The 24,657-nt window shown below is 40.3% G+C and overlaps 1 protein-coding gene across 8 annotated transcripts in view; it reads left to right on the forward strand.

Annotated features, from left to right (window-relative positions):
• PROX1 (prospero homeobox 1) overlaps positions 1 to 20,275 on the forward strand; it is a 53,387-nt gene extending 33,112 nt beyond the window's left edge. For 7 of the 8 annotated variants that reach the window (XM_082616024.1, XM_082616025.1, XM_082616028.1 and 4 more), the window contains one exon: positions 14,658 to 20,275. In XM_082616024.1, the coding sequence (XP_082472150.1) occupies positions 14,658 to 14,846 (189 nt within the window). In that variant the 3' untranslated portion in view covers positions 14,847 to 20,275. The remainder of the gene's footprint in view (positions 1 to 14,657) is intronic. The other variant, XM_082616031.1, reaches the window with a different exon arrangement.
• Positions 20,276 to 24,657: the final 4,382 nt, after the last annotated feature.

A 24,657-nucleotide genomic window follows, 5' to 3' on the forward strand; every position in this document is an offset into this window, starting at 1 on the left:
ACATAATCGGTATGTTTAATTTCCCCTTAAATGTGAATTGATTGATCTGTGTTAGCAGCTTCTCCAATAGAGAGTTTAACCGGTTCTATCCCCCCACCACTGCAACATAAGATGTTTCCAACATGTCTCTGTTTGAGTAAAATGTAGATTTTAATTTTAAGGCCTCCTGAAAGGAGTAAGTTCATATTTTTATGGGAAGCATGGTCAGATCATTGTCCTGAATTCTAATTCAGAATCCGAGGACAAAGACCCTGGCAAGGATTAAAGAAAACCCCCTCCAAGGAGTGAGTTGCTATTTTGTACTAGGTTTCTGAGCTTACCAGTCATTGACCCCTGTTCTGAATATTAGGAACAAGCTAGGTAACAAAGTGAGGACAGAGGTGGCCAGATCAGTAGGCCACCAGCCCTGGGCAGGGAGCATGTTGGGAGAGGCGGGTACCTGTCACTGATTGCATCATTTTCAAAAGACTCAGGATGTCCCCAGAACATTCCTAACCTGCCATTTTTAGATCATTATGGTTTTATCACCCCTGGGTTTATTTAAACCTTTTTAAAAATGTAACTCCATTCTCAGAATACACCACTTCTCAAGGTAGTAATTCTCTAAATGTATTACCTGCTGTGAAAATAGTATCTTCTTTGTATGGCTGTTAAAGTGATTTCCCTGGAACTCCAAAGGGATATCCCTTGTTAGAATATCCTGGGATTTGTGAACAGGACTGTGGCCATATTCTCCATTTCCTCTCTGATTTTATAGACTTTGATCATTACTCCCTCTTAATCTTCATTTCTCCAGATTAAGGAGCTCTAATCCTTTTTAAAAGTCTAATCTCATACAGTAAGTGGGCTGCGCCTGATCATTTTAGCAGCCCTTCTGTAATGCTCTTCCGTCAGGACCATGTTTTCCTGAGGGACAGTTACAATTACAGGACAACAGGGCAGAATTCCAGTGGGCGGCCACCTCACGGTTTTATACCTCACATACACCTCCAATGCGACTTTTTTGATTGCCCCCAAAGTTCATCCTCAGAAGCTGGATTTCTTGACTAGCATCTCAGTAGCACTTACTGGTTAAAATGATCCTATGAGACCAATTTATGAGACCCTTGGCAAGTATTCTTGCAAATCTGATTGTGTCTACGGAACATATCCAGCCAAATAAAAATTGCACAGATCCACCCTGCTGTGCAGATGTTTTCAGTGTTTTTGTAGGTAACGTATTGGAGTGTTTGACATCATGAAGACACAGCCTTAGCCTTGGGCTTGAGTCTATAAAAATGACAACTAAGGCAAGAAAGCTCTGATCTCTGTATTATTCTCAAGCAGGAAACAAAATGTTCACTTACAAGTAGGTATAATTTTATATAAAAACGTCACCTTGAGATCTTAAAAGGGACTTCCTTTGGGGGAGTCTTTCCAATGTCATTGGTCCTGGACTAATAATAGTGTAGAACTTAAGAGCATGGTTTCTGGAACCAGTCCCTGGGATCAAATCCCAGCACTGACACTTTCTAGCAGTGAAACCTTGGCAAGTGTCTTACCCTCTCTGTGCCTGCCTCAGTGTCCTCATCTGTAAAATGGGGGAAATGATAGTGCCTACCTCACAGAGTTGTTGTGAGAATTAAATGAATGTCCATGAATATGTTAGCACAAAGTCAGCGCTATATAAGCATTTGCTTTCATTCGTCAAGCCAAAGAAAAGTTCCCTTGTCGCCACTGTCAGTAACCCAACTCTTGCATCATTTCCTGCTGACCCTAAACAGGAAAACAAACAAACAGAAGAGCAAACAGGGAGTTCCCGTTAGAATTGGGACAAAGAGTCAGTGCAAAACTGGTTTGGAAAAGAGAAAGTGATTCCTCCTGCCCCAAGCTTGGCTATAAAGATGACAACAGCCTGGAACAGCTCCAGGCTTCTGGAGTCATGGGTTCCAGATGAGAAGGACAGCCATGAGATGACAGGGTAGCGTGGAAGGAGCCCCAGATTGGAGGGTCTGCCCCTGGCAACACCTGCCTCTGTGGGCTCCACTTTGTTCACCAGTAAAGTGATAAGATTCAAGACAGAGCTTTGTTCTAGCTCTGAAATTCTGCGAGTCTAGAACAGAAGACATTGTGCCTTCTCTACATAAGTCCTGTGCAGGATGCAAAGCTTTAAGCAGTGACTGTGGAGGCCCTGGGAATACAGATGGCAACCAGGTGGAGCCACTTCCACCCTTGGGGTGCTGCTGTGTCTTAATTATCTCAGTAAAAATCTCCAGGGTGCCCAATTTAGTGTTCTCCCAAGGCCCTCTTTGCAGATCTTTTAACAGTGGCCTTGGAGATGTGGCAACTCCCTTGCTGGGATTATAGAGGCGAATTTTTCAAATTCATAGACAATTTATTGGCATTATATTTGCTGCCTACTTTGTTGTGGTGGCTAGGGCAGCCAAACAGTGAGGTCATTCATCCAAGAAGCCCTCATGCCTGTGGGTTTTCTAGGAGACGATACGGACCTGAACAAACTAACAGAGAGCCTGTATACCTGTCCCCACACACATTCCACCGAGGCCACAACTCAGCCCAGACAATCGGCCTGTGTAATACGTATTAACTTCTGTAGAATATACAACATCTCCCCTCTTTCAAGACAGAATTAATTGTTTTAGATGTTATAACTACCGTCACTACTAGGCTTGGTTGGTAGTTTTTGTAAAAGCAACATCATCCTTCCCCTTAAGCATGTCCCAAATGATAGTAATCAACCAGGAATGTCTTTTCCACTGGGATTTTATATGTACAAGTTTGTGTTTGGGAGGTATCAAATTCTCACACAGGTCACTTGGATATGTTTTTTCTATCTTTCTTACAGTAATTGTACCCGACCTCCTTTTTTTTTAAGGCTACCTTAACGGTGGAAAATAAAATCTGGTACTAAAAATGACTTTTAGTAAAAGGTAATATATTCACTGAGAACAGATATGGGGGTTTGAGTAGGGGTGAAGGCAGAGGCATGGTCAGAAGCAGAAGTCGGCTATGCTTTCAAGGCCACTGTACTTCCTTTAATACAGAGAGTATTTTTCAAAGATTTATCATCTTTTTTTTTTTTTTTTTGGCTGTGCTGCGCAGCTTGCGGGATCTTAGTTCCCCAACCAGGGGTTGAACCCGTGCCCTCAGCAGCGAAAGCGTGGAGTCCTAACCACTGGACTGCCAGGGAATTCCCAAATATTTATCATCTTAAATGACCTGAAGGTGTACAAAATAATTTGTATGTGGACTCTTGACCCTGCCTTTCAGCAGGGCCAGTCCCAGGTCTCGACGGCATCCTAAGTCTTCCCACTGCAAACATTACCTCAAGACCCATGAGGTGTCGGTAGGGTTCTAGAGGACTTCCAAAGGCTCCTGGGGTCCTTCTGGAATCTGTTTCTCTGACTTTCCAAGCTATTTACCTTTCTTGAAAAAGGAATGTCAAAGCCCTTCACAAACCTCTTAGGGTGCTTTTGAAATACGGCTCCTGCTTAGTTTTGCAAAGGGTAATCCTGGAGGAGAAACCCATAGAGTTCCCTAGAACACAAAGCAGAATTTTTCTGACTTTTTTGCCTTTCATCCCAGTCCCTTCCCAAAACAACCCAGATATTATTGGGGATGCATCAGCTGTTGTCAGCAGAGAGGCGGTGTCTCCCGTGACCTGGTGTTCTCCGAAGCTCTGTTCATTGAGCATCCGTATCTCCCAGGGCCTTCTTTGGTGCTTACACCGGGCAATGCTCTTCTCATTGTCCTGCCTCAACCCCGCTTCCTAGCAATTTCTCCCTAGGCTTCTCCCTCACATTGCTCCATCCACATGAATCAAGGGCACACACTAGTTTGGATGCTAGCCTGGGCAAAGCTTAATTATGAAGGAAAACCTCTGCAGAAGGCAATCACGTAATGCATTCTCCAACGAAACAGGAGTAACTGCGGATTATCTGGGCCCCAGCTTCCTTCACGCAATATTGGAGGGTTGATGCCATGTTGTTATTGAATAATCTCCCATCCAAGAAGAGCAGCAAGCTTGGCCCCATTTATGTTACTGCCTCACCCAGTCATGGTAGCAAAAGTTAAACTTCAAGCGCTATCAGCCTGTCTTGAACTCAGACGCGGTTGGCACGTAATTCATGGGGTTGACTTGAAGGGAAGTTAGTTAAGGCGGCAGAGTGACTGGTATCCTGCTTATTTTTCCATCGAAGCTGTTTCATTACCTGTGTCACAAAGGAGGGATAGATTCCTCCATAGGAGTTCGTTTGAATATTTGCTGGCAGGAAAGCTTCGAACGAAAAGCTCCCTGTCAAAGCAGGGCAAGACTGAGGTCCACCTAGCTCTTCGCATCTCTCTGTGTGGTCCATTAATGATTCCCGTAGACACGGCCAGCCTTATACGCATCTGAGGAGTGGCGTGACAATGTAGGTTGAATTCGGGTACGTTGATCCCAGCTCCCCTTGCAGGAACAACTAGTGTGCTGACCCAGTGAGGGCCACAGGATTAGAGGAGAATGAAAGAGCATTAGGCCTTCAGAAAAGTGGTTAGCTCTTAAGTTTGGCCGAGAGCAGGGTTTGGCACACTCTGGCCTACAGGCCAGATCTGGCACTGAATCTGTTTTTTATGACCCTTGCTAAGAAGGGTTTTTATATTTGTAAAGCATTGTGAAAAAGAAGAATATGCAGCAGAGACCAAATGTAGTCCACAAAGCCTATGTATTTACTGTCCAGCCCTTTATAGAAAAAGTTTGCCGACCCCTGGCTGAGGCTTTTTCTCTCTTTGGTAGAACATGAACTCTCTGAGATCCTTTCTAGTTCTGAAGTTCCAAAACTATGCTTCTTTGATGCCGTAGTCTCGGTCCAGATCTTATCCGAACAGCCTACCAGATGTGTCATTCCAGCAGAGAGCTCACCCTTGTTTTTAAGATGGGAGAGTATCTTTATAGTCTCTCGGGGGTGGAGGGATGGGAGAAAATATGAGATTTTAGTTTTTGATGCCTTTTCTATGACTTTGTTTTTGTTCTATTTTGATTGATGCTCATTTAAACTTGGAGTCATGTGTTGAGACGTGTTTGGGAGAGAAGGAAAATTTAACTCATTACAACAAATAACATGACAGCTATTGTATTTCCTAATACATACAACACCAAGACCTCCAAGCATGAGCAAACAAACTAGCCACTTCAGGCATATTTGGTGAACCAGATTTCAGCGGCACAAAATAATTTTGACAGCCTCATAGAGTTTATTATAAAGACATTCGTCATTCCATTCCCAGCAAGCTAGTACTTCCTTTTCTGGGGCTGTGGGAGACATGGTTTTATTTATCTTGGTATCTATAGGCAAAGTTGCCAATGGGTTGTCTACACAGTTTAAAATGTATACACAAATTATTAACAGGTAGCATTGATGTGAAGACAGTCTTTTTTATTACCTAAAGTCACAATTTTTCCAAATGCTCAATCCCAGCACATTTTATCAATGTGTATGTTATCAACATATGAAAGGTATAGGAATTTTATTGTGAATTCTGTGTTTTGTGAATACCCACTCTTAAAAGGTAAAAGATTCAAATTCAGATGAGGAAACAAAGAAACTCCTCAGGGCAGCCTTGGCCCTTCCTTCGTGCTGTTGAGGGAAGTCCACGTGAGGGCTGATGGCCAGGCCCATACGGCCACACCGCAGACCAGAGTCCACTGCCTGGCATCCTTTGCCATGGCGTTCCACTGTCCAGTCCAGGTAGATCCTTAACCTCCTTCCTTGCAGTTCCCATGTGACTATTCGTTCTTTTTATTACATTCCCTCCAATGGACTGTTTGCACCATGTCCTAGCCGGGCGCCACTTTGCCAGCATTTATAAGAGCTGGTGTGGCATCAGGGGATGGCGGGCAATTTCACTCGGAAGTGTATTCCCACAAGCTCAGTGCAGGTCCCTGCTGTGGCCACAGACGAGAGACAGGCTTTCCTTTTGCCACTTTTCCTAATTATCCCTGCAGTTCTTGCAGGCTGGCTGAGAGAAACCTTGAGGCTGTTGTGTGGATCTCGCTCACTTAGGGTCCTTCCCCCGGCCCTTCCCCAGCTTGGCCTCCCCGCCCCCAGCTCCTCCCTTGCATATTAATATGACATTGCATGGTGCTCACAGAACGGAGCAGCTTCCACCAGCTGAAACCTCTGATCCCAAACCCACTAGAGAGTTTGGCTTTTGGATTTTGGCAAGAAAGCCTGTTGCCCATCAGGTCAGCATGAATAAAGATTTCTTTCTTCCTTTCTTTTTTTAAAGTCAAGCATCAACTGCCACTGCCCCCAGAGCTCTTTTTCTCAAGACAATTTAACCCCTTCTCCCAAGTACATTTATTTTCTATTCTGAATGTGCGCATTATTTTGTTTTTCTCTTTTCCTGTGAGACAACGAAGAAATCCACCCTATGTAAAATTTGAAAGCCAGATCAATTCTAAACCATCTTATCATTTTTAAAGTATGTTTATCCAGCTTTGTAGGAAGAATGAGCAGACTGTTTGAAGGCCACATACTTTTCAAACCTTGGTTGCAACACGTTTGCCCCGTTTTGAAACTGTCTTTATCAGGCCGAGAAAACGAAAATCTATTTGACAAAGTGGCACTCTGGCCAGTTTATCTTGCAATATGGCTTTAGTTCACTGAGTCTATTGATTTCCTTAAATTAATGTTTACAGAATGCTACTGAATTTTGCTCAACAGAACATTGTTCTTTTGAAGGTTTACAAAAAATTGATACAGACTGTTACTGCCATGTGTTCCTTTGCTTAGACGGAGGAAACATGGCGGGGGGGTTTTCTTTTTTCGTTGTTTTGTTTTAAGGATAGCCTTGAACTCTAGCCACTTCCTATAAACATTTAGCCTTCACATATTTAAGTAGCAAAACATGTAAGTAGGAGGTGAGCCCACTCATAGGCCTAAAATTGTGTGGGCGTCACACTAACCTAATCCTGTAAGGTCCCTGAAAGCTGAAGCCACCTGGAGCATCAGAGCCAAAGAGACTTTAGTCTGAAGCCCGGTTGTGGCTGCAGAATCTTCCTCGGACTCATTCGGTGTAGCGTCTGCAAGCAGTTTTGTAGCCAGTGCTCCCTGAATGATTCCAGTCCTTTGAAACAGAGGTGCGAGCATCTTATTAAAATTTAAACGCCATGTAGCCATTTGGTAGGAACTCTTAAATATAACACCTTGCTCTTGGGCTGTGGTGCTCAGTGCCTAATACAGAAAACCTAGTCTCTAGAGTTGATTTTAAAATTGGCCTTTCCAGGGAAGCTTATGTGGCCGTTCAGCCCCTGACAGGATTCTAGTCACAATCATGAAATGACTGAAATAAAACTTGGGAAACACAAAGCAACTTTTCTCAATGTGTTGACTCGGCCAATAAAATCAGCCACATGAACCTCCTCAAAGCATCTCTCAAGACACTGCTCTGCATACACTTAATAATCCCAGTGAAATGGCTCCTAGGAAGTGGATGGACCCCTCCTTAAGGTTCTAACCACCACCTTACATTTGGATACTATTTTACGCTTCGCAAAGCACATTCATGCTTGTTTTCCCATCCAGTCCTTCCCCGTAATGAGAGGGCATTGGAACACAATCTCACCATCCCCTGCACCCTTTCTGCCCTTCTGAAGGGCCAGCCAGTCCCCAGCTGTACACGCAGGATAAATGCGTGTGTGACTGCTAAGGGAGACCCCCTAGTCACAGCATCTTGTCACCATCTTTCATAGCCCCGCGATTCCCCTCTTCCACCTCTGGCAGGAGAATTCAGTGAGAGTGAGACAGTGGAGAGGAACAGCAGTAACGTAACTGTCCTTCCCTTTTTGTCTGATAATCTCAATGAGGAGTTACTAAAGCATCTGAGTTTATCCATTTAAGTCCCCTCTGTCTGCAGTCTAAGTCCCCAGTTTGTGCCACTGCCGTCAGGAGATATGTCTCTCCTTGATCAATATTTACTTAACAAACATCAGGGATGGGAGAGTTTGTTTAGAGGAATCACGTGCACACTAGGGTGAATGAATGCTCGGGAAAGTACTTCAACTTTGTCTCCTTTCCTAGGATCTCGATGTTTGTGTGTGTGCACATGCACGCAGCCGTGTACAGATGCCCTTTTTCTTTTTAACTTCTCCAAAGGCACTTAGAAGTTGTCTAGAAAAACACCTCACTGTATATGGTTAGTACATTATGTATCCCTTAAGAGAACTCACAATGTCAATTCAGTTTCAAAACTCCTGGCCCAAAGTTTGCTTTTCCTTTTGTGCGCCAGTACAGGTTAAACATTTTGGAAAGGCTCTTAGGATGAATTAGATGCACAAGCATCTTCCTTTGACCCCTTTCAGATGAGTGGAAGGGAAGAAAATGCGGAAGGAAACAATAAAAGCAGTTTGATAGGGCAACTCTAACTATATACTACTGATGGCATTACATCATTTTTTAGAAAGCCCAAGGAGAAAAGTAGCTCTCGAGATTTTCAAAGCCTCTTACCCAGTTTTCGGAATCAGACGTGTTTAACTCTAATAATAAATACAAACACCACAGTGTTGAAGTTTAGAGATCGCTGTTCTTTCAACTTCACTCAAACAATTGCTTGAAGGCTCAAGTCAGTGCCTTCAATGCAGTTGACTTGGAGGTATCTGGGTCTAGTTTGAGGGGTTTTGTTTCTGTGTGGGTAGAGGCTGGAGCGGGGGGACTGTGGGAGTTATTTATTTATTTGATTTTGTGAATCGGAGTTGTAAAAGCCATCTGAAATATTCATGCAGAATTGTCTGAGAAGCCCGTTTCTGTTTTATTTACTGCACAGTAGACCAGCCACAGCGGATTAGTTCTACAATACCCGTAACAAAAGCCCAACAGCTGATGCATGTGATGTTAGGAGGTGACAAAACAGTTAAAGTATGCTGCTGGCTACAGGCAAGCAGTCAGCAGATGCAGACAAAAGGGTTTGTGACAAGAATAACTCTCTCTCCAAGGCGAGCAGTGAAGAGTATCCAAAATACCAGTACCCTTTTCTCCTTGACATGGTCTTCTTACAGTCAGCATTTTATTGCCCTTTTATAGTATTTTTTTTTTTAATGGAGGAGGATGAAGAAAGAAAACCCACACACAAACTAATTCACCAAAATACTAGCCAGGATTTTACTTTCCCATCCGTTAGCCACTTCTGCCCATATGTATGTTTCCTTTTCCATTTCCCCACTGAAGTCTGAAAAAAAAAAATAGTTTAAAAGATGAACCTAAAAGATGATCTCTCTTGATAAGATGGTAATCTACTGATTGATTAGCTTTGGTTATTGGGGAGGGGCCAGGGAGAGAGGTCAATGCCTGGTTTCTTTTCTGTCCATTTCAGCAAAGATCATTCCACTGATGAAATTAGGCCAGTGGACCAGTTTTTAAAGGGGATGGAGGTTGGAAAGGTATCCACGGGGAGCTGTGAAAGGGGCAGTGTTTAGGTCCCCTGCAAGAGGCTGATGGATGAGCTTATGGATGTTTCAGAGGTGTGAAAAATCAGCTTCTCTATCTCCAGAAAATAGGAGAGGCTGTCTTCTTTTTAACCTTTGTAATTCCCCTTCTATTCTCTGTGACATTCATTCAGCTGCCAAGAGCGTTTGGCAAGGTTTGGGCCAGTGAGCACACTTCCAGTGACCGCTAACCTTGGTATGTCCTGACACTTATGATGAGTGTCTGCAGGACACAGAAGGCAGGCAGCCTGCTATGTCAGGCTTTTATTATGTACTGCAGAGGCTAGGGACAGTCAGTTTAATAAAACAAATCATCCTTGAAGGTAAAGCAACTGGGAAGAGGAGGAGGAAGACGGGGGGAAAATGTGTCTTTGCCACTCATTCTGATTAAAAAAAAAAAAAGAACAGCAAAACAACCGCTCACCCAACACACCGTGTGTGCGCGCGCCTGTGCGCACATATAGGCAACTCAGGCACGGGCTGACAGACTTGAAAACATCCTCCCATTTCTCCTGTTTCATCTAAGCCCACAGGGCCCTCATATGCTCTGAGGAGACTCAAGTGCAAACAATTGTGATGAAATGGGAGGATGCTGATAGCCAACCCCCTTGAAATATATGAGTGCATTCAAGTACCTCCCTGCGGTGATATTCTCCTCCAAATATCAGGGCAAGGAGAAGCAAGACCATTTGGGGTGAGGTTCCTATATTGGGATGCCTTTTATCAAAGCAAAGTTTCCACTCTCCTCTCCTGAAGAACACTCAGCACAGCAGCTCCCACAATAGCCTCAGAGTCCCAGCCAGAGACTTTGGAAGCCTTTTGTTTTTCCCCTGTGGCATGTCCAAAGGCATGGCCTTCCCTCCCCCTCCCAGCGGCCTGCATTGTCTTGCATTCCAGGGACTTGATTGACTGTTGCCACCTGATGCTGAGGAGATACTCTAGGGTTCATTCTGCAGATTGTTGGGTTCTATTAAAAGAAACCTAGATAAGGGATTACTTGTCACTAAGGGATTTTCTGCAGATGTTTATTAGTGATTGGAAATCCATTAGGTGTGAAGAGGTACTGAAAAAATATCGGCAACACCATTCTCATAACGCTGAATTCGAAGATACCCCCCAAAAAAAACATCAGGAAGGACTCCCCCACCCCTTACTCTGTTAAATGGAGTTGGGGAAACTTTTCTGGCAGAGAGGTAAGGGTCTCTTTTTCGTGGGTGATAGTTCTACCTGTAGATGGGATTCCTTGACACTCAGCTCAGTTGCTACACATCAATTTACCTCTCTGGAGCCACCAAAAAATGATTAATTGCTCTAGTACTAGAGGATCTCATTATAACTTTCTTTTACCTAGCCCAATCCATGCATGAGTGTTGCCTCAAAGTAAGCAAGAAATTAGCAAACCATTTGCAAAGAATTCATCCCTTCCCAAACATAAACCAATAACCATAGTCTACTCTTGGGAATCTTTTGTGTCATTTGCACTTATTTTGAAGTTACTAGCTCTTCCATGGTTTTTCTAAACCACAGATCCACAGGTTGTCAAGGTTTTGATGCCTCTTATAAGTAGGAAATTGCATTAAAAAGGAGCCATCATGGTTTAATGGAAAGACACCTGGATAAGTTATTTCACATGAGTCTCTTCATCTCATAGAATCTGTTTCTTCAGCTATAAAATGAGTTCTGAGATCTATTTCAAGTCTTTAAATTCTGTTTTCTATCCTTACTTTAAAATTCCTTTTTTTTTTTTAAGTATTTAGGGAGAAGATAAGTGTGACTCTAGAGCAGTGTAGAACAAAGCAGAAGGCAGGGTCTCATTATGAACTGTTTATCAAAGATGATGTGAAAGAACTCTGTGAAGCATTGTGAGGGATACGCAGAATAGAAGCCAGGACTTCCTCTCTAAAGACATCTTATGATAAATTCAGTACAACTAGAAATAAGTAGGTGAAAAGTTAAATAACATCAAGACACAAATACAAAAGATGTTAAAGGACAGCCCAAGATTACTGCCAAAAGAAATGAATGTTTAAAACAGGATAAGACCCACTAAAAACCAGTAACCAGCATGGCGAATGATAAGGAATAACAGGGTGGAGGCTGCACGCACCCCCAAAGAAATTACTTTGAGTTGTTCTCAGGCAAACCCTAGAAATACTCTTCTTCCCTCCTCCAGGGCTGATGCTGTTCTGGATGCACCTCCCTCCTCCGACTGTCTTAAACATCAGCCCTGCTCCCTTGGCCCCTGGCTCCCCAGATCTCTTAGGGGTCCTTGGAGTGGGTGGGACTTCATCTGGAGCCACTGCCATACCCTCTGTCCCTACAGCTCTCCGCCAGGCCAGGCCGCATCCCCGAGTGTTCAAGGAACACAGATCTTCATCGTGGATCTGTTGCCAATGGCCAGGAAAACCACTCTGATGATGTTTCTGTAGCATTTGGCTAACAGCTCCCAAACCTAGTAGTTAGAGTGGGTAGTTGCACTGCATAACTGTTCTCTAGCCAGAATCCCTCTCTCAATAGCGCCCATTTGATAAAATGTGAAGGATCATCTTTGGGGAAGAGGGAGGGGTACTCAAAAAGGCTGCTTAATGACTTTTTTTGTTTTGTTTTGTTTTGTTTGTGGTACGCGGGCCTCTCACTGCTGTGACCTCTCCCGCTGCGGAGCACAGGCTCTGGACGCGCGGGCTCAGCGGCCATGGCTCACGGGCCCAGCCGCTCCACGGCATGTGGGATCTTCCCAGACCGGGGCACGAACCCGTGTCCCCTGCATCGGCAGGTGGATTCTCAACCACTGTGCCACCAGGGAAGCCCCTTTTTTAATTTTTTAATTTTTTTTTGACTTTTTATTTAGTATAAGGTGACTAGGAGGGGTGATTGCTCTTCCAGGCCCTTCCCATCCCACAAGTACTCATGTACGTGCAGGAGGTTGGGGAGAAAATCATCAAAGTTCAGTTGAAAATACAGATGAATTCTCAGCAGGGAATGGCCTTTGGGGTGTATGGGTTTGCACATCCATGGGGGACAAAGTGATGTTTCCATGATTTTCCAGGCAGTGGTGGGGACTGTGTCCTAAGAAACTAGCCAATATCTTTGGGAGGGGCTTCTCAAACTTTTCACTTTTTCTAGATTCTGATCAGCCCCAGATGGGGGCCCTTTTTTTCTGGGGTGTTATTAGGTTTCCTTCAAAGGACAAGTGACTTGCCATGGGATGCACTGAACTTCTTTGTCTAACTCCAAATATGTAAGACAGGGATGTCTGGTATCTTTTTCATTTTCTTTAACAGTTACTATCATTATAAAAAGGTCCACTGCACAAATTGAGAAAAGGCGTGGAGAAAGGAATCAAATGTGTTCAAAATGACAATCCCTCCCTTTTACTTTGGTGAGGGGCAAGTGTGAACCAAGATGAAAATATATACCTCTTGTATATGTGCAGACAGATCTGTCTACACATATAACTGCAGTGCATTTTACTTCCTCGTATGTCTGCACTTACTGTAAAAATAAAACATTATTAATGTATAAGTACCCCACTAAAAGAAATCTACAGTGTCAGTGTGTATTTGGAAAATTATGAGTACATGGAATGATTCTGTGAATCCACTTCCTTGTTGTGGGGAAAGATAGGCCATGCTTTACCATGTAACTTACAAAGGATACTGAATAAGTACATCAATAGCTATTCCTTTCCCTAGACAAGACGTTAGACTATTAAATAAACAACTATTTATAAATAATTAATAAACACACACAAAAAAACACCCACATATATACTCACTGCTCTGGGAGAGAAGGATTAACAGATAGGGATTCTGAAAAGAATATTTGAAGAATGTTTATCTTAGAGTACAATGACTTTGAACAATTCCCTTAATCTCTCTGAGCCTCCATTTTCTCACTGTCAAATGGGGTTAATAATCACAGAGATGTTGGGGGAACTGAATGACATAACTCACATTCAGTACATAACACAGTGCCTGGCACATAATAAGCAGTCCAAAAATGTGGGGTTTTATTATTGCTTTCAGCTGCATAAATCACTCTCTCATGGAGCAATTCTAATCTCAAGGTAAAGTATTTCCAATGTAGGATTTTAAGATTCAGTACTAATTTTGTATTTTGGGACTCAGTATCATTATCTTACTCTTTTTTTGTACATAGAGGACAGGTATACCTCAGAGATATTGCAGGTTCCGTTCCAGACTACCGCAATAAAGCAAATGTCGCAATAAAGCGAGCCACATAAATATTTTGATTTTCCAGTGCATATAAAATTCATGTTTATACTATATTGTAGTCTATCAAGTGCGCAATAGCATTATGTCTTAAAAAGTACATACCTTAATTAAAAATACTTAATTGCTAAAATTCTAACCATTATCTGAGCCTTGAGTTGCATCTTTTCGCAATAGTAACATCAAAGAGCACAGATAACCATGACAAATATAATATTAATGAAAAAGTTTGAAATATCTCGAGAATTACCAAAACGTGACACAGAGACATGAAGTGAGCAGATACTGTTAGAAAAATGGCGCCAATAGACTTGCTCCACACAGGGCTGCCACAAACCTGCAATTTGTACAAAACGCACTATCTATGAAGCACAATAAAGCAAAGCAAAGCACAATAAAGCAAGGTATGCCTGTACTTTATAGTGCAGATTATTTTAATATACAATTTAACATCTGGGTCAACAATCCTCTGATACAAGCAGGAAACTAAGATTTTTGCTATCTTCATCTATAAGCCTGGGTTTAGTTTGGTTTATATCAAAGGCCAATTATTATTCTACTTTTGAGAACACATTTTGTTTTCATAATGGAAATATGATTCAAATTCTGAACGATTAGGTGGCGACTTGCTTCTGGAATACACCTATTTAATGAAGTGAGGAATCCCAACAGTATGTCCCCTTTTTTTCTACTCAGATATTCACAATGGAATCCCAGTTTTTCAGTAGTTCTGCATGTATCCTTTGCACAAGTCTTTTTCTAAAACTCTATAAAGCTGTCAACCCCACATTACAATGCTACTATATATAACGACTTTACATAAGAGAATAGAGGCCGGCCATTTTTAGAAAATGCAGGTGCCATGTAAGCCCCTTTCTGAAAGAAAGAACTTAGCTCAATTTCCTTTGAAGAACTGGAGACTTGAAACTGAAAACTTTATTAATGCCATTGTCTCCTTGTATCAGCAGGTTCCAGAGAGATTCCTGGAAGTTGCGCAGATCACATTACGGGAGTTTTTCAATGCCATTATCGCAGGCAAAGATGTTGATCCTTCCTGGAAGAAGGCTATATACAAGGTCATCTGCAAGCTGGATAGTGAAGTCCCTGAGATTTTCAAATCCCCAAACTGCCTACAAGAGCTGCTTCATGAGTAGAAATTTCAACAACTCTTTTCGAATGTATGAATAGTAGCAGTCCCCTTTGGATGTCCAAGTTATCTGTGTCTAGATTTTGATTTCATATATATGTGTATGGGAGGCATAGATGTGTTACGAAATCAGCTGGTAATTCCTCCTCATCATCTTTCTCTCATTTTCTTCTGTTTTCCATTGCAAGGGGATGGTTCTTTTCCTTCCGCCTTTAGTTTACTTTTGCCCAAGGCCCTTAACATTTGGAGACTTAAAATAGGGTTAATTTTCAGGGAAAAAGAATGTTGACGTGTGTAAAGTCTATATTAGCAAGGAAGGGCATTTTAAAAAGATGCTTCTGCTGGATTGATTGTTTATTGCGCATGGCGGTTGACAGAGGGAGACCCGTGACACAGCACTACTCTGTAGTCAGTGATGTGTCTCTTGTTTTTCCTGCTGAGAAGGTCGGAAAACTCAATGAAACCACTTGATAAACTTAAATATTTTATTTGGTTTGAACTCAGTAAGTCGCTTTTTATCACACATTTAAAAATAATGCCGGTGGCAGATGAACAACTCACTTTTCAAAAGTACCCCCAAAAGGCCAAATTTTAAAAAGAAACATAATCACTAACCGTCAAGTCTTTCCTAGAGAAATGGCAAACACCACAAGCTAGTACCATTTTCTTTGGAGGCAAAGCAGTTTTGTACAAAACTGACTCTTTCAAAATGAGACTGGAAATTCATGTGATTTCTAGTCACCTCTCGAAATTTTGCAATAGGTTCTTCTTGGTAATAAGTAAGTATCTATCGTTCTTCATACAGAAAACCCCCTATAATGTGTTATCATTTTCTATGTATCTTGCTTCAGATACTAAAAGGCACATAAGTTTCAAATTTATTCTTTGCTCAACTTTATGTGGTTTAAAAGAATTATCATTTCTGTTTAATATTTAACACTTTTTCTCAAAAAACACTATTTTCTGAATTCCTTTCTATGGTAAGGAATAAAGGACATCCCAACTTGACCATAAGATTCCTGCCTACACTAGAAGTTTGTTAACAGCTGCTAGCTGACGCGATCTTCCCCTCCTGAGAGGAGTACATATGAGAATGACCTATTTTCCTATACATGTCCACTCTACCCTGACGGATATTCAAAGTGGTGACGGTCTAATTTTTAAGTGTTTCTTCATTTTAGGTACAGCGTTTTAAAGAAATTGATACAGTCTCTTCTAATTCAGAAGCTAGTAATTGACCAAAACGTGAAGAGTGTATAGAATAGGAGAGTTTGGGAGTTAACCCAAAAGACACAATTTCAGCACACATAAGAAAGCTAGCTGCTATTTAATGCTTTCTTCAATGGTTCTCCTCTTTTTTCTTTTTCTTTTTTTTTTCCACTTTTTCAAAGGTGTACAAAGTCCCATACTTGCTTTTTAAAAAATGTATGGCATTCACACTTGTTTTCTTAGATGGGTTTTGTGTGCAGATGCAGTAAGAATTCATTTTTTATTCTAATAGTGTTTTCCAGAACCCTCCCTCCCCTTTGGTAACTTGATCTACATCTCCTAAAGTGACAACGTAAAAAAAAAAAAAAAAAAAAAAAAAAAAAAAACTGGTATTTAGATCGTATACAACATAAATATCGTTTTTTCCTTGATTTTTATAAAGATTACATTTGACTTTGGAGACTTCAGGTTGACCCATGTAACTAGGTGACCCAATCGCTGTAATTTAACATCATTTATAAATTCTGCTGATGGACAGGAATGTATGAAGGCAATTATTGTCAGCACAAAGCCTTAAAACCTGCTGACTTTAAGTTAAACGGCGCAGTCCTATGATGCCTGCGTCATTCAGGAGACATGGCCTCTTGCGGTGTGGACAGAGTGCAGTGGCCCGGCCTGGAACACCCTGGGTCTCCCTCTGCACCCACAGCCAAACACATCGCCCAGCTCGCAGGCTCCTGCACAGAGCCATCAGAGCCAATTTGTTCTTGTTGCGGCTTGTTTGGAAAAAAAAAAAAGTGCTCGGATAATCATCACATTGGAATAAAATGAAAGCCAAAAAAAAAAAAAAATCCAATCAGCACAAAGTAGGGAAGCAATCTCAGCTTGTGGTCACACACTTTCGCCTTGCTTCACGCCCAAGAGTATGACATTCATTGTTCACATCAGTATAGAACTGGGTCTTTGCTGTTCCGTGTAATTCACATCACCATTGTGTTGCCATTTGCAAGGTAAAAAGCAAAACCGTAATGTCTTCACCTGTAAAGATAGATTGCTAGTATCTTCCTGATCTGGGGCAAATTCAGTATTGATTCCAGACGTATTTGAATTTTTAGTATTATTCTCCCCTGCCTTTCTAATTGAAATAGACAAATTAAGCAAAAATGTGTGTTCACAACCAAATGTTGATACACTTATCTACAATAATATCCTCTCCATGTTCACTGAGGCATAGAAATTGTTTCAGAGTAGAAATTGCAGCGTGAGGAGAAACTCACCTCATTGTCCTGGAAACAGAACTCAATCATTTTGCTTTTAGGTGATTCTTTTCTCTTTCACCATCATAAGATCTTGTGCCTCCCAGTGCATTGGAAAATGACAAAAGCCTATCTCTCAAAACTCCTATTTAACAAGTTTTCTTTAAATCACCATCTTTCCAATCTTAGCTCAACTCTCACCAAGTAAAAATTGGCGACTTGGGAGAAAGTTCACTTTCTCTGGTGGGAGGGTGAAGGACTAAAGACAGTTTACATAGGGAAACAAAGTCTAAAGTCCATGTTGAAATACCACATTTCCACTTATTTTCTGCTAACCCTAAATTATTTTTGCATCTACACTTGAGGTTATAGTCTGTGCCTAGACCTAAATGCACCAGCGGGGGGATTTTTAAAAATCCTTCAAAATCCCAGTTTTTTCCCACAAGTACAATTGTTCTTGTGCCTTCTGTGGCTTTCGATTTCATCTTTTTGACTTTATTTCCAATTACTACAGCTGCAATAAACACTAGATTTTTTTTCTGGCTGTTTGACATAACGTTGATAGCTATGCATATTTTGTGTCTTTTTAAAACAAAGCAGGAGAATACGTTTTTGAAGAAGAGAATTTTTAGAACAGTTTGATACCGCAAATTATTTTTTCCTCAATTGTTTGAGCAGCATTCGAGTTTTGAAAATTCTTGTAGAAGCCAATTTTTTGTAACTGTGGTGCAAATCTTGTGTTTTCTTAGCCTAATGAAAAGTAGTATAGAAGCAATATTTCATACCATGTGCTATATATGTGTGTGCAGATGTGTGAACATAAAAACACATACACACATATACACACATGTAAAAATATACATATATATATGCGTGTGAAGTGGAAAGCTTACCTTTTCCTATCTAGATTTAAGGACCTATTTTAGGCACTTGTTATGTTTTGTGAAAAGAATGTTCTATTTGCAACAACAAAACATTTAATTCTTACTGTATCTCTGGCTGTTTAATGAGGACATTTCACTTTAAATGGTAAAACAACGTGGAAGATGGTAGAATGTAGTAATTATTTAAGGAAATGTTCACCCACATATTCCTGAAGTTTGCTTTGTGCCTCCAAGTATTATTTCATTAAAGTGTTTTATGTTTGCAGAATCTTTGTTGCTGTGCTAGGGATGTGGGTGAATATCATTTTTAAAAATTTTAAAAACAACAAAAAAAAGCAAAACAAAAACACTAAAGCAAGAGGGGAACTTTTATAAAGCAATGTAAATATTTAACCTCATGGCTGTTGTTACATAAGACATGAGATTTTAATAAATAACTACATTCTCACAACATCTGTTGAATTTATTAGGAACACTTCAGTGACTGTATAGACAGTTGAAAGCATTCTTGAAAATCCTGCTCTCTACTTTTAAAAGATAACAGTCTCTTTCATCAGATGTCAAGGGCAAGGGTAATGCAGTTTCTGTAAATTTATGAAATTTCTTTTCTATGTACATGAAGACATTCAGTACGTAACCTCCCTCCCCCCCCCCACACACACATACATGCATACACATACAGGTTAATATTAAGGCATAAAGCTAAAGATTTGGGGGCTTTAAAAATAAGATGTCCCCCAGAAGCAATCATAAATTCATCAAAGAAAAAGTGGTTTACAGACTCCCCTGAAAGAAGCAGTGTACATGTGAGGACAGAGCAGAATCTCTTTGCCATGTATATTATAGAATCTTCATTGGTGTGAATAGTACAAATGTTTCGTTCTGGTACAAACTCTGTGTTTGCAAATTACAAGAAGCATTGTTTTCAAAAAGCTCCCCTTAAAAGAACGTAACTGGTTTCTATGAGTAAGCAGTTACTGTATTGCACTTACATGTGATGTTGAAGGAAATGCAGTTTTGTTTTCTGTAGATCTGCTGGTTGTAAACCATCCATAAGACTAAAGCTAAAATGCTCATATTCAGAGCTGGGATCAAAACTGGTATTTAACCTTTGCATCTTCTTATAATCATCCTTCTAAGGATATAACGGAATCTGGAAGCATCCGGACTTTGAGTCTTTTCAACTGAGCCCTCTCTCAAACCTGACACCCCCGAAAATGCACAGACATGAACAGAAAAGGCAAACAAACTGGCCCTCTTTTGTGAAAATGGCTTCATTCTTTATTTCTAAAATATTCAAATATTCTCCATAGGTGTGAAAAGCAGTTTAAAATTGTATATTACCACTTCAAAATTAGAATTAGAAAAGCAAATGTATTTGGGGTTGGTCTCAGCAATACCCGGAAAAATCAAAGGTCCTGGCTTCCCCCAATATTATCCCAGCCATTTCTCATATGTATATAGTATAAACCGTGACAAAACACTGCCTTTATATTATTTAGCAATATGTTGTAAATAGCATTATTAAGCTCTTTTTTTTGTAATAAAGACCCTTTGATTTGAATATAGTACAATAACTGAACTGATAAAGTCAATTTTTGATTTTTTTTTTAGCTAGAGGCAATTTCAATTGTGGATTTTTGTTGTTGTCTATTGTTCTGAAGACTTTGCATAATTTATTGGTTTAATTTATCCTAATTTATTTGATGAAGGTGTACAATTTTGTATTACCAAGGATGTACTGTAATATTAATTGATATGATAAAAAAAACAATGAGACTCCCTGTCCATATTAAAAAGTAAATAAAAAGGTGCAGTAGACAATTGATTTTAAAGTAAAAGTAAAAAATTTAGTTTGGCAGCTACTAAATTTTAAAACAGGAAAAAAAAATAGTTGTGGGGGGAAGGGTGGGAAGGGGGTTTTACTTTGTGTGTTTAAGCTTTTGTATACTCTCCAAACTTTTACCTTTTGCTTTGTACCACTTAAAGGATACAGTAGTCCAATTGCCTTGTGTGCCTTCCATCTTCTCTTAAACTGAATGTATGTGCAGTATATATGCAAGCTTGTGCAAAATAAAATATACATTACAAGCTCAGTGCCGTTTGATTTTTTTTAAACATGTGACATTTAATTTTTGGACCTGTGTCCAGTTGTAGGACAGCAGGCTAGGTGTGACTGTAATATTAGTGATGGAGTTTTCCTTTCTCTCCCCACACTTGGCACTTTATTTTATTTATTTATTTATTTTTGGCCATGCAGCTTACAGGATCTTAGTTCCCCAACCAGGGATTGAACCCATGCCCTTGGCAGTGAAAGCACAGAGTCCTAACCACTGAACCGCCAGGGAATTCCCTGGAGTTTTCTTTTTATTGCGATTCTTAATTATGTTGATACAAACCTAGGATCAATGCATGCAACTCCTAGAAATGATCTTTTTTATTTCAGACGTTTATAGTAAATGGCTAGATTTCTGTCTGAAAACTCTTCTCACAGATTTAACTTTAGCCCTCAAAATTTAAAAACAACAAACATTTTGGTTCAAAACAATGTGAGCTAAATTCAGTTCAACGATTGCTAATGTCTCATGATTTGAAGAACAAGGAAAGATGTTCCCCAAAATCACAGAATGGTAAATATATTATTTGAAATATGGGGAGTGAGAGCATGTATTGTTTCTACTTGGTTGAACTCAGAACTAAGTCCTAATGTAAATTCAAAACCTTTCTAAAGTGTTCCTTTAGACATGACTGGCAGTGTGTTTCATACTGAGAACATTGGTTGTATGGCTTTTGAAATTTTTCTTTATCTCTTTTGCTTTGGTTTAAAATCATGTCTCCTTTATCTTCCAATCAGGAGCATGAAGAATCAGCAGAAATCATTGACCCTATTAAATGTCATTCACAGCTGCACCTCCCTTTCCGTCCGCCATATTATTGTTCAGTGAGTCTTCATCTCTCAGATGGCTTCATTTGCTTTTCCCCCCAGTGATGGAAACTTGGTATTTTGACCCTGTTGTCCTGAGGGTGCTTAGAACCAATGCAATCTTGAAACTATTAAGTGCTAACAGTACTTTTCCACTTTCAGCTCTTTTTCTATCAATGGCACAAACTTAAATTCCAGTCTTCCTAACTAAATTGTGCAAAAGAGCATGCCTGTGTCCCTCTAGGCCAAAATATTTATTCCCTGATTGGAGAAAAAAGGGAATTCCCCCCAACTCCCTTCTACCTGCTCTTGAAAGGGAGAAGGAATTTGTGGTAATGTAATGACTCCTATCTTCTGATACTTATTTAACACCAATCTGCTTTAAATCAGATTGGATAATCCAGGTAGAGCCTAAATCACTAAGAAGTTACAGCAGGTGGTAATGTTTTCTGAGAGGAGGTTTATTTAAAATGTTAGCTTCAAATCATTGCTTTTGTGACTCTAATTATCTGACAGTACTAGTCCAGAATAATATATACCATCCTTCTTAACGTTGATCTGAACCCTGATCATAAAACTTTTTCCACATATGTCTGTCTTGATGCCTGGCAGTACCCTTGCTATACTTGAAGGTATAAGTTTCACCAACTAATAGTAAAGAAAAGGTTAATTTTATTCATCGGTACCTCCATTTATCATCATAAATGATTTACAAGTTTTTCTTAAAGACTAACAGCTAAAGATCATCACATTTTTACAATTAATTTACTCACACATGCTAAGGTGAGGGATAGATGTCCCTGAATACAAGTCATAGGAAAACATCAAATATTTACTGTGTGTTACCAAGTTCTGGGGTCTATGAACACTCCCGAAGGCATAAAATACAAGGGAGGTATTTATAAAGGAAAAGAGCTCATACAATTTTAGAAAACAGCTGATATGATATCTAAGCAAAATGGTGAAAGATTACTAAAGAGATAAATTGTGCCACACGTTCCCCCACGTCCCACAAGCAATATAACCCTTTGGAGGGAGGGTCAATACTGTGGAGAGAAAAACCTAAGGGGTAACCTTTTTAACTAAAGGAAAATAAAGAGAGCACTGCTTTGGGTGTCAGAAGACCTTCCTCCAATCAATTCATTTCTAAAAATCTTTACGTGGCCTCCCTGGGACCCCAGGGCACGACACTTAACCCTTGAGTGTCCAGGAGACTCAAAAGAATTATAAAAGGCTAAAGGATTCTTAGAATCAGTGCAGCCACCATATTGACTGTCTCCGAAGGATTTCTACATGCCAAAAGAAAAAAAAAAGTTTGTTAAAATGTTTTCGCTTCTCATAAGAAAGGGAATTTAAGTTGCAGGGCAAGACAAGGGCAAAATTCTGAAGTTGGCCAAGTGTGACTTTGGATCTTTTTCTCTCTGTTCATGATCTATTCTCCCTTCAGTAAGTTCCTCTGCCCCCTGCCAAGCATTTAATGCTCTCGTGTGGCCCCAGCCCTTCCTCTGTTCATGGGGAATGAAGCATCTACTAAAGGTAACATGAAGAAATCACTGACTTGGTGTGCTCCTCTTCCAGTGGTATAGGCATTAAAAAATACATGGTGCATTTTACGTTTTCATATTAGGGCCAAGGACACCTGAGTGATTAGGGGCTGGAGGCCTTCCCCACCAAACACAAGGCCAGGTCCTTTGAGCAGTATCACTCATGGCTACACCTTGCCTGAATGCAGTGTTGTCTGTCTGGGCATCCTTCCTCTCTCTCTGCAGGACTTGTTTCCTGCCCATGGTCACAGAGTCCTTCCAAATGTCTCCAAAATCATTCAGAAGGAGGGACCCTTCTCCACTGGACATTGTTTTATTTTTCTGGTTAGAGAGGAAGATAACTAGTGCTGAAGAAATTTTAAAGAGAATATAATTCAGTGACTTTTGTTCCCGAGATCTCTAGGGTAATGTGTATTATCTCAGGGGCCATCAAATTGGGACCTCTTTTAACCAAAGGAGCTTTATCTTTATATTGGGGTGCAATAAAATGTTCATTTTTTAAAAAAGGTGTTCTCTGTTTAAAATAACAATGATCTCACCAGGTATAATAGAACAAATCTCTTAAGTATGAATGTGAGTATTAAATTCAATAAGTAAGTTCTGTCAAACTTATTTAAAGAAAGGAGTTCCACGAACTTATGGTTACCAGAGGGGAAGGGTGGGGAGGAGGGATAGATTGGGAATTTGGGATTGACATGTACACACTGCTGTATTAAAAATAGATAACCAACAAGGACCTACTGTATAGCACAGGGAACACTGCTCACTATTCTGTATTGAAATGGAAAGAGAATTGGGAAAAGAATTTGAAAAAGAATAGATACATGTATATGTATAACTGAATCACTTTGCTGTACACATGAAACTAACACAACATTATTAATCAACTATACTCCAATATAAAATAAAGATTTAAAAAATATATGTTGACTGATAAAGTCAATCAATGAAAAAACAAACAAAAAAATCAAAATAATAAACGTGGGATCAACCTAATTTTCCACTTACAGATGAATTGATTTAACAAATGTGGTATATACATACAATGGAATATTATTCAGCCTTAAAAAGGAAGAAAATTATGACCAAAGCTGTAACATGGAAGCATCTTGAGGACATCATGCTAAGTGCAATAGGCCAGTCACAAAAAGACAAATGCTGTGTGATTCCACTTATATGAGGTTCTAAAAGCAGTCAAATTCAAAGAGTCAGAAAATAGGATGGTGGTTGCCAAGGGATAAGAGAAGGGAATGGGGAGCTATTGTTTAAGGGGTATGGGGTTTTAAATGGGGAAGATGAAAAAGTTCCAGAGATGGATAATGGTGATGGTTGCAGAACCATGTGAATGTACTTATTGCCACTGAATTGTACACTTAAGAATGGTTAAAAACATGAATTTTATTTTATGTATATTTTACAATATAACAATAAACATTTTTTTACAAAAGGTAAAACAAAATAAAGAAAGGACTGCTCTGCTAAACAACAACACAATACTCATTGGGTAGAGCAAGAGATCTTTAAGGATGAATGTGAAAATAAAAATAGTACCTTCTGTGAGTTCTGGCAAACCTTCAAAAGAAGAGATTATTTTTATACTATAGAAACAGCACAGAGCCTGCCTGACACATGGGTTTTTTGCCGAATCACCATTAGTTCCCTTTCTTCTCCCCCAGCCGGTGGCTTTTGTCATCTTGCCGTATTGTTTCAAATTGTGATCTAAGAACTACACCCAGACCCATGGCAGCTTCCCAGGACATTCAAAGTTTGAAGAACACAGACGTTCTCCAGGAACTGAAAGTTTCTTCCCATGCCTCCTGTTTCCTGGGGCCCTTGCCCTCAGCCTCAGGCCTATAGCTGCTGTAGCCCCACCTCCAGCCAGCCATGCTTGGGTAGGCCCCAGAATAGGAGTGGAGCAGCTTAGAAAGATTAAGGTGCCACAACAAGCTGAAACAATCATAAAGGCTGCCTCTACCCGGGCAAAGGGGAGGGTATTATTTGC

This window comes from Mesoplodon mirus (assembly GCF_964341445.2).
Source record: "Mesoplodon mirus genome assembly, chromosome: 3".
Lineage (NCBI taxonomy): Eukaryota > Metazoa > Chordata > Mammalia > Artiodactyla > Ziphiidae > Mesoplodon > Mesoplodon mirus.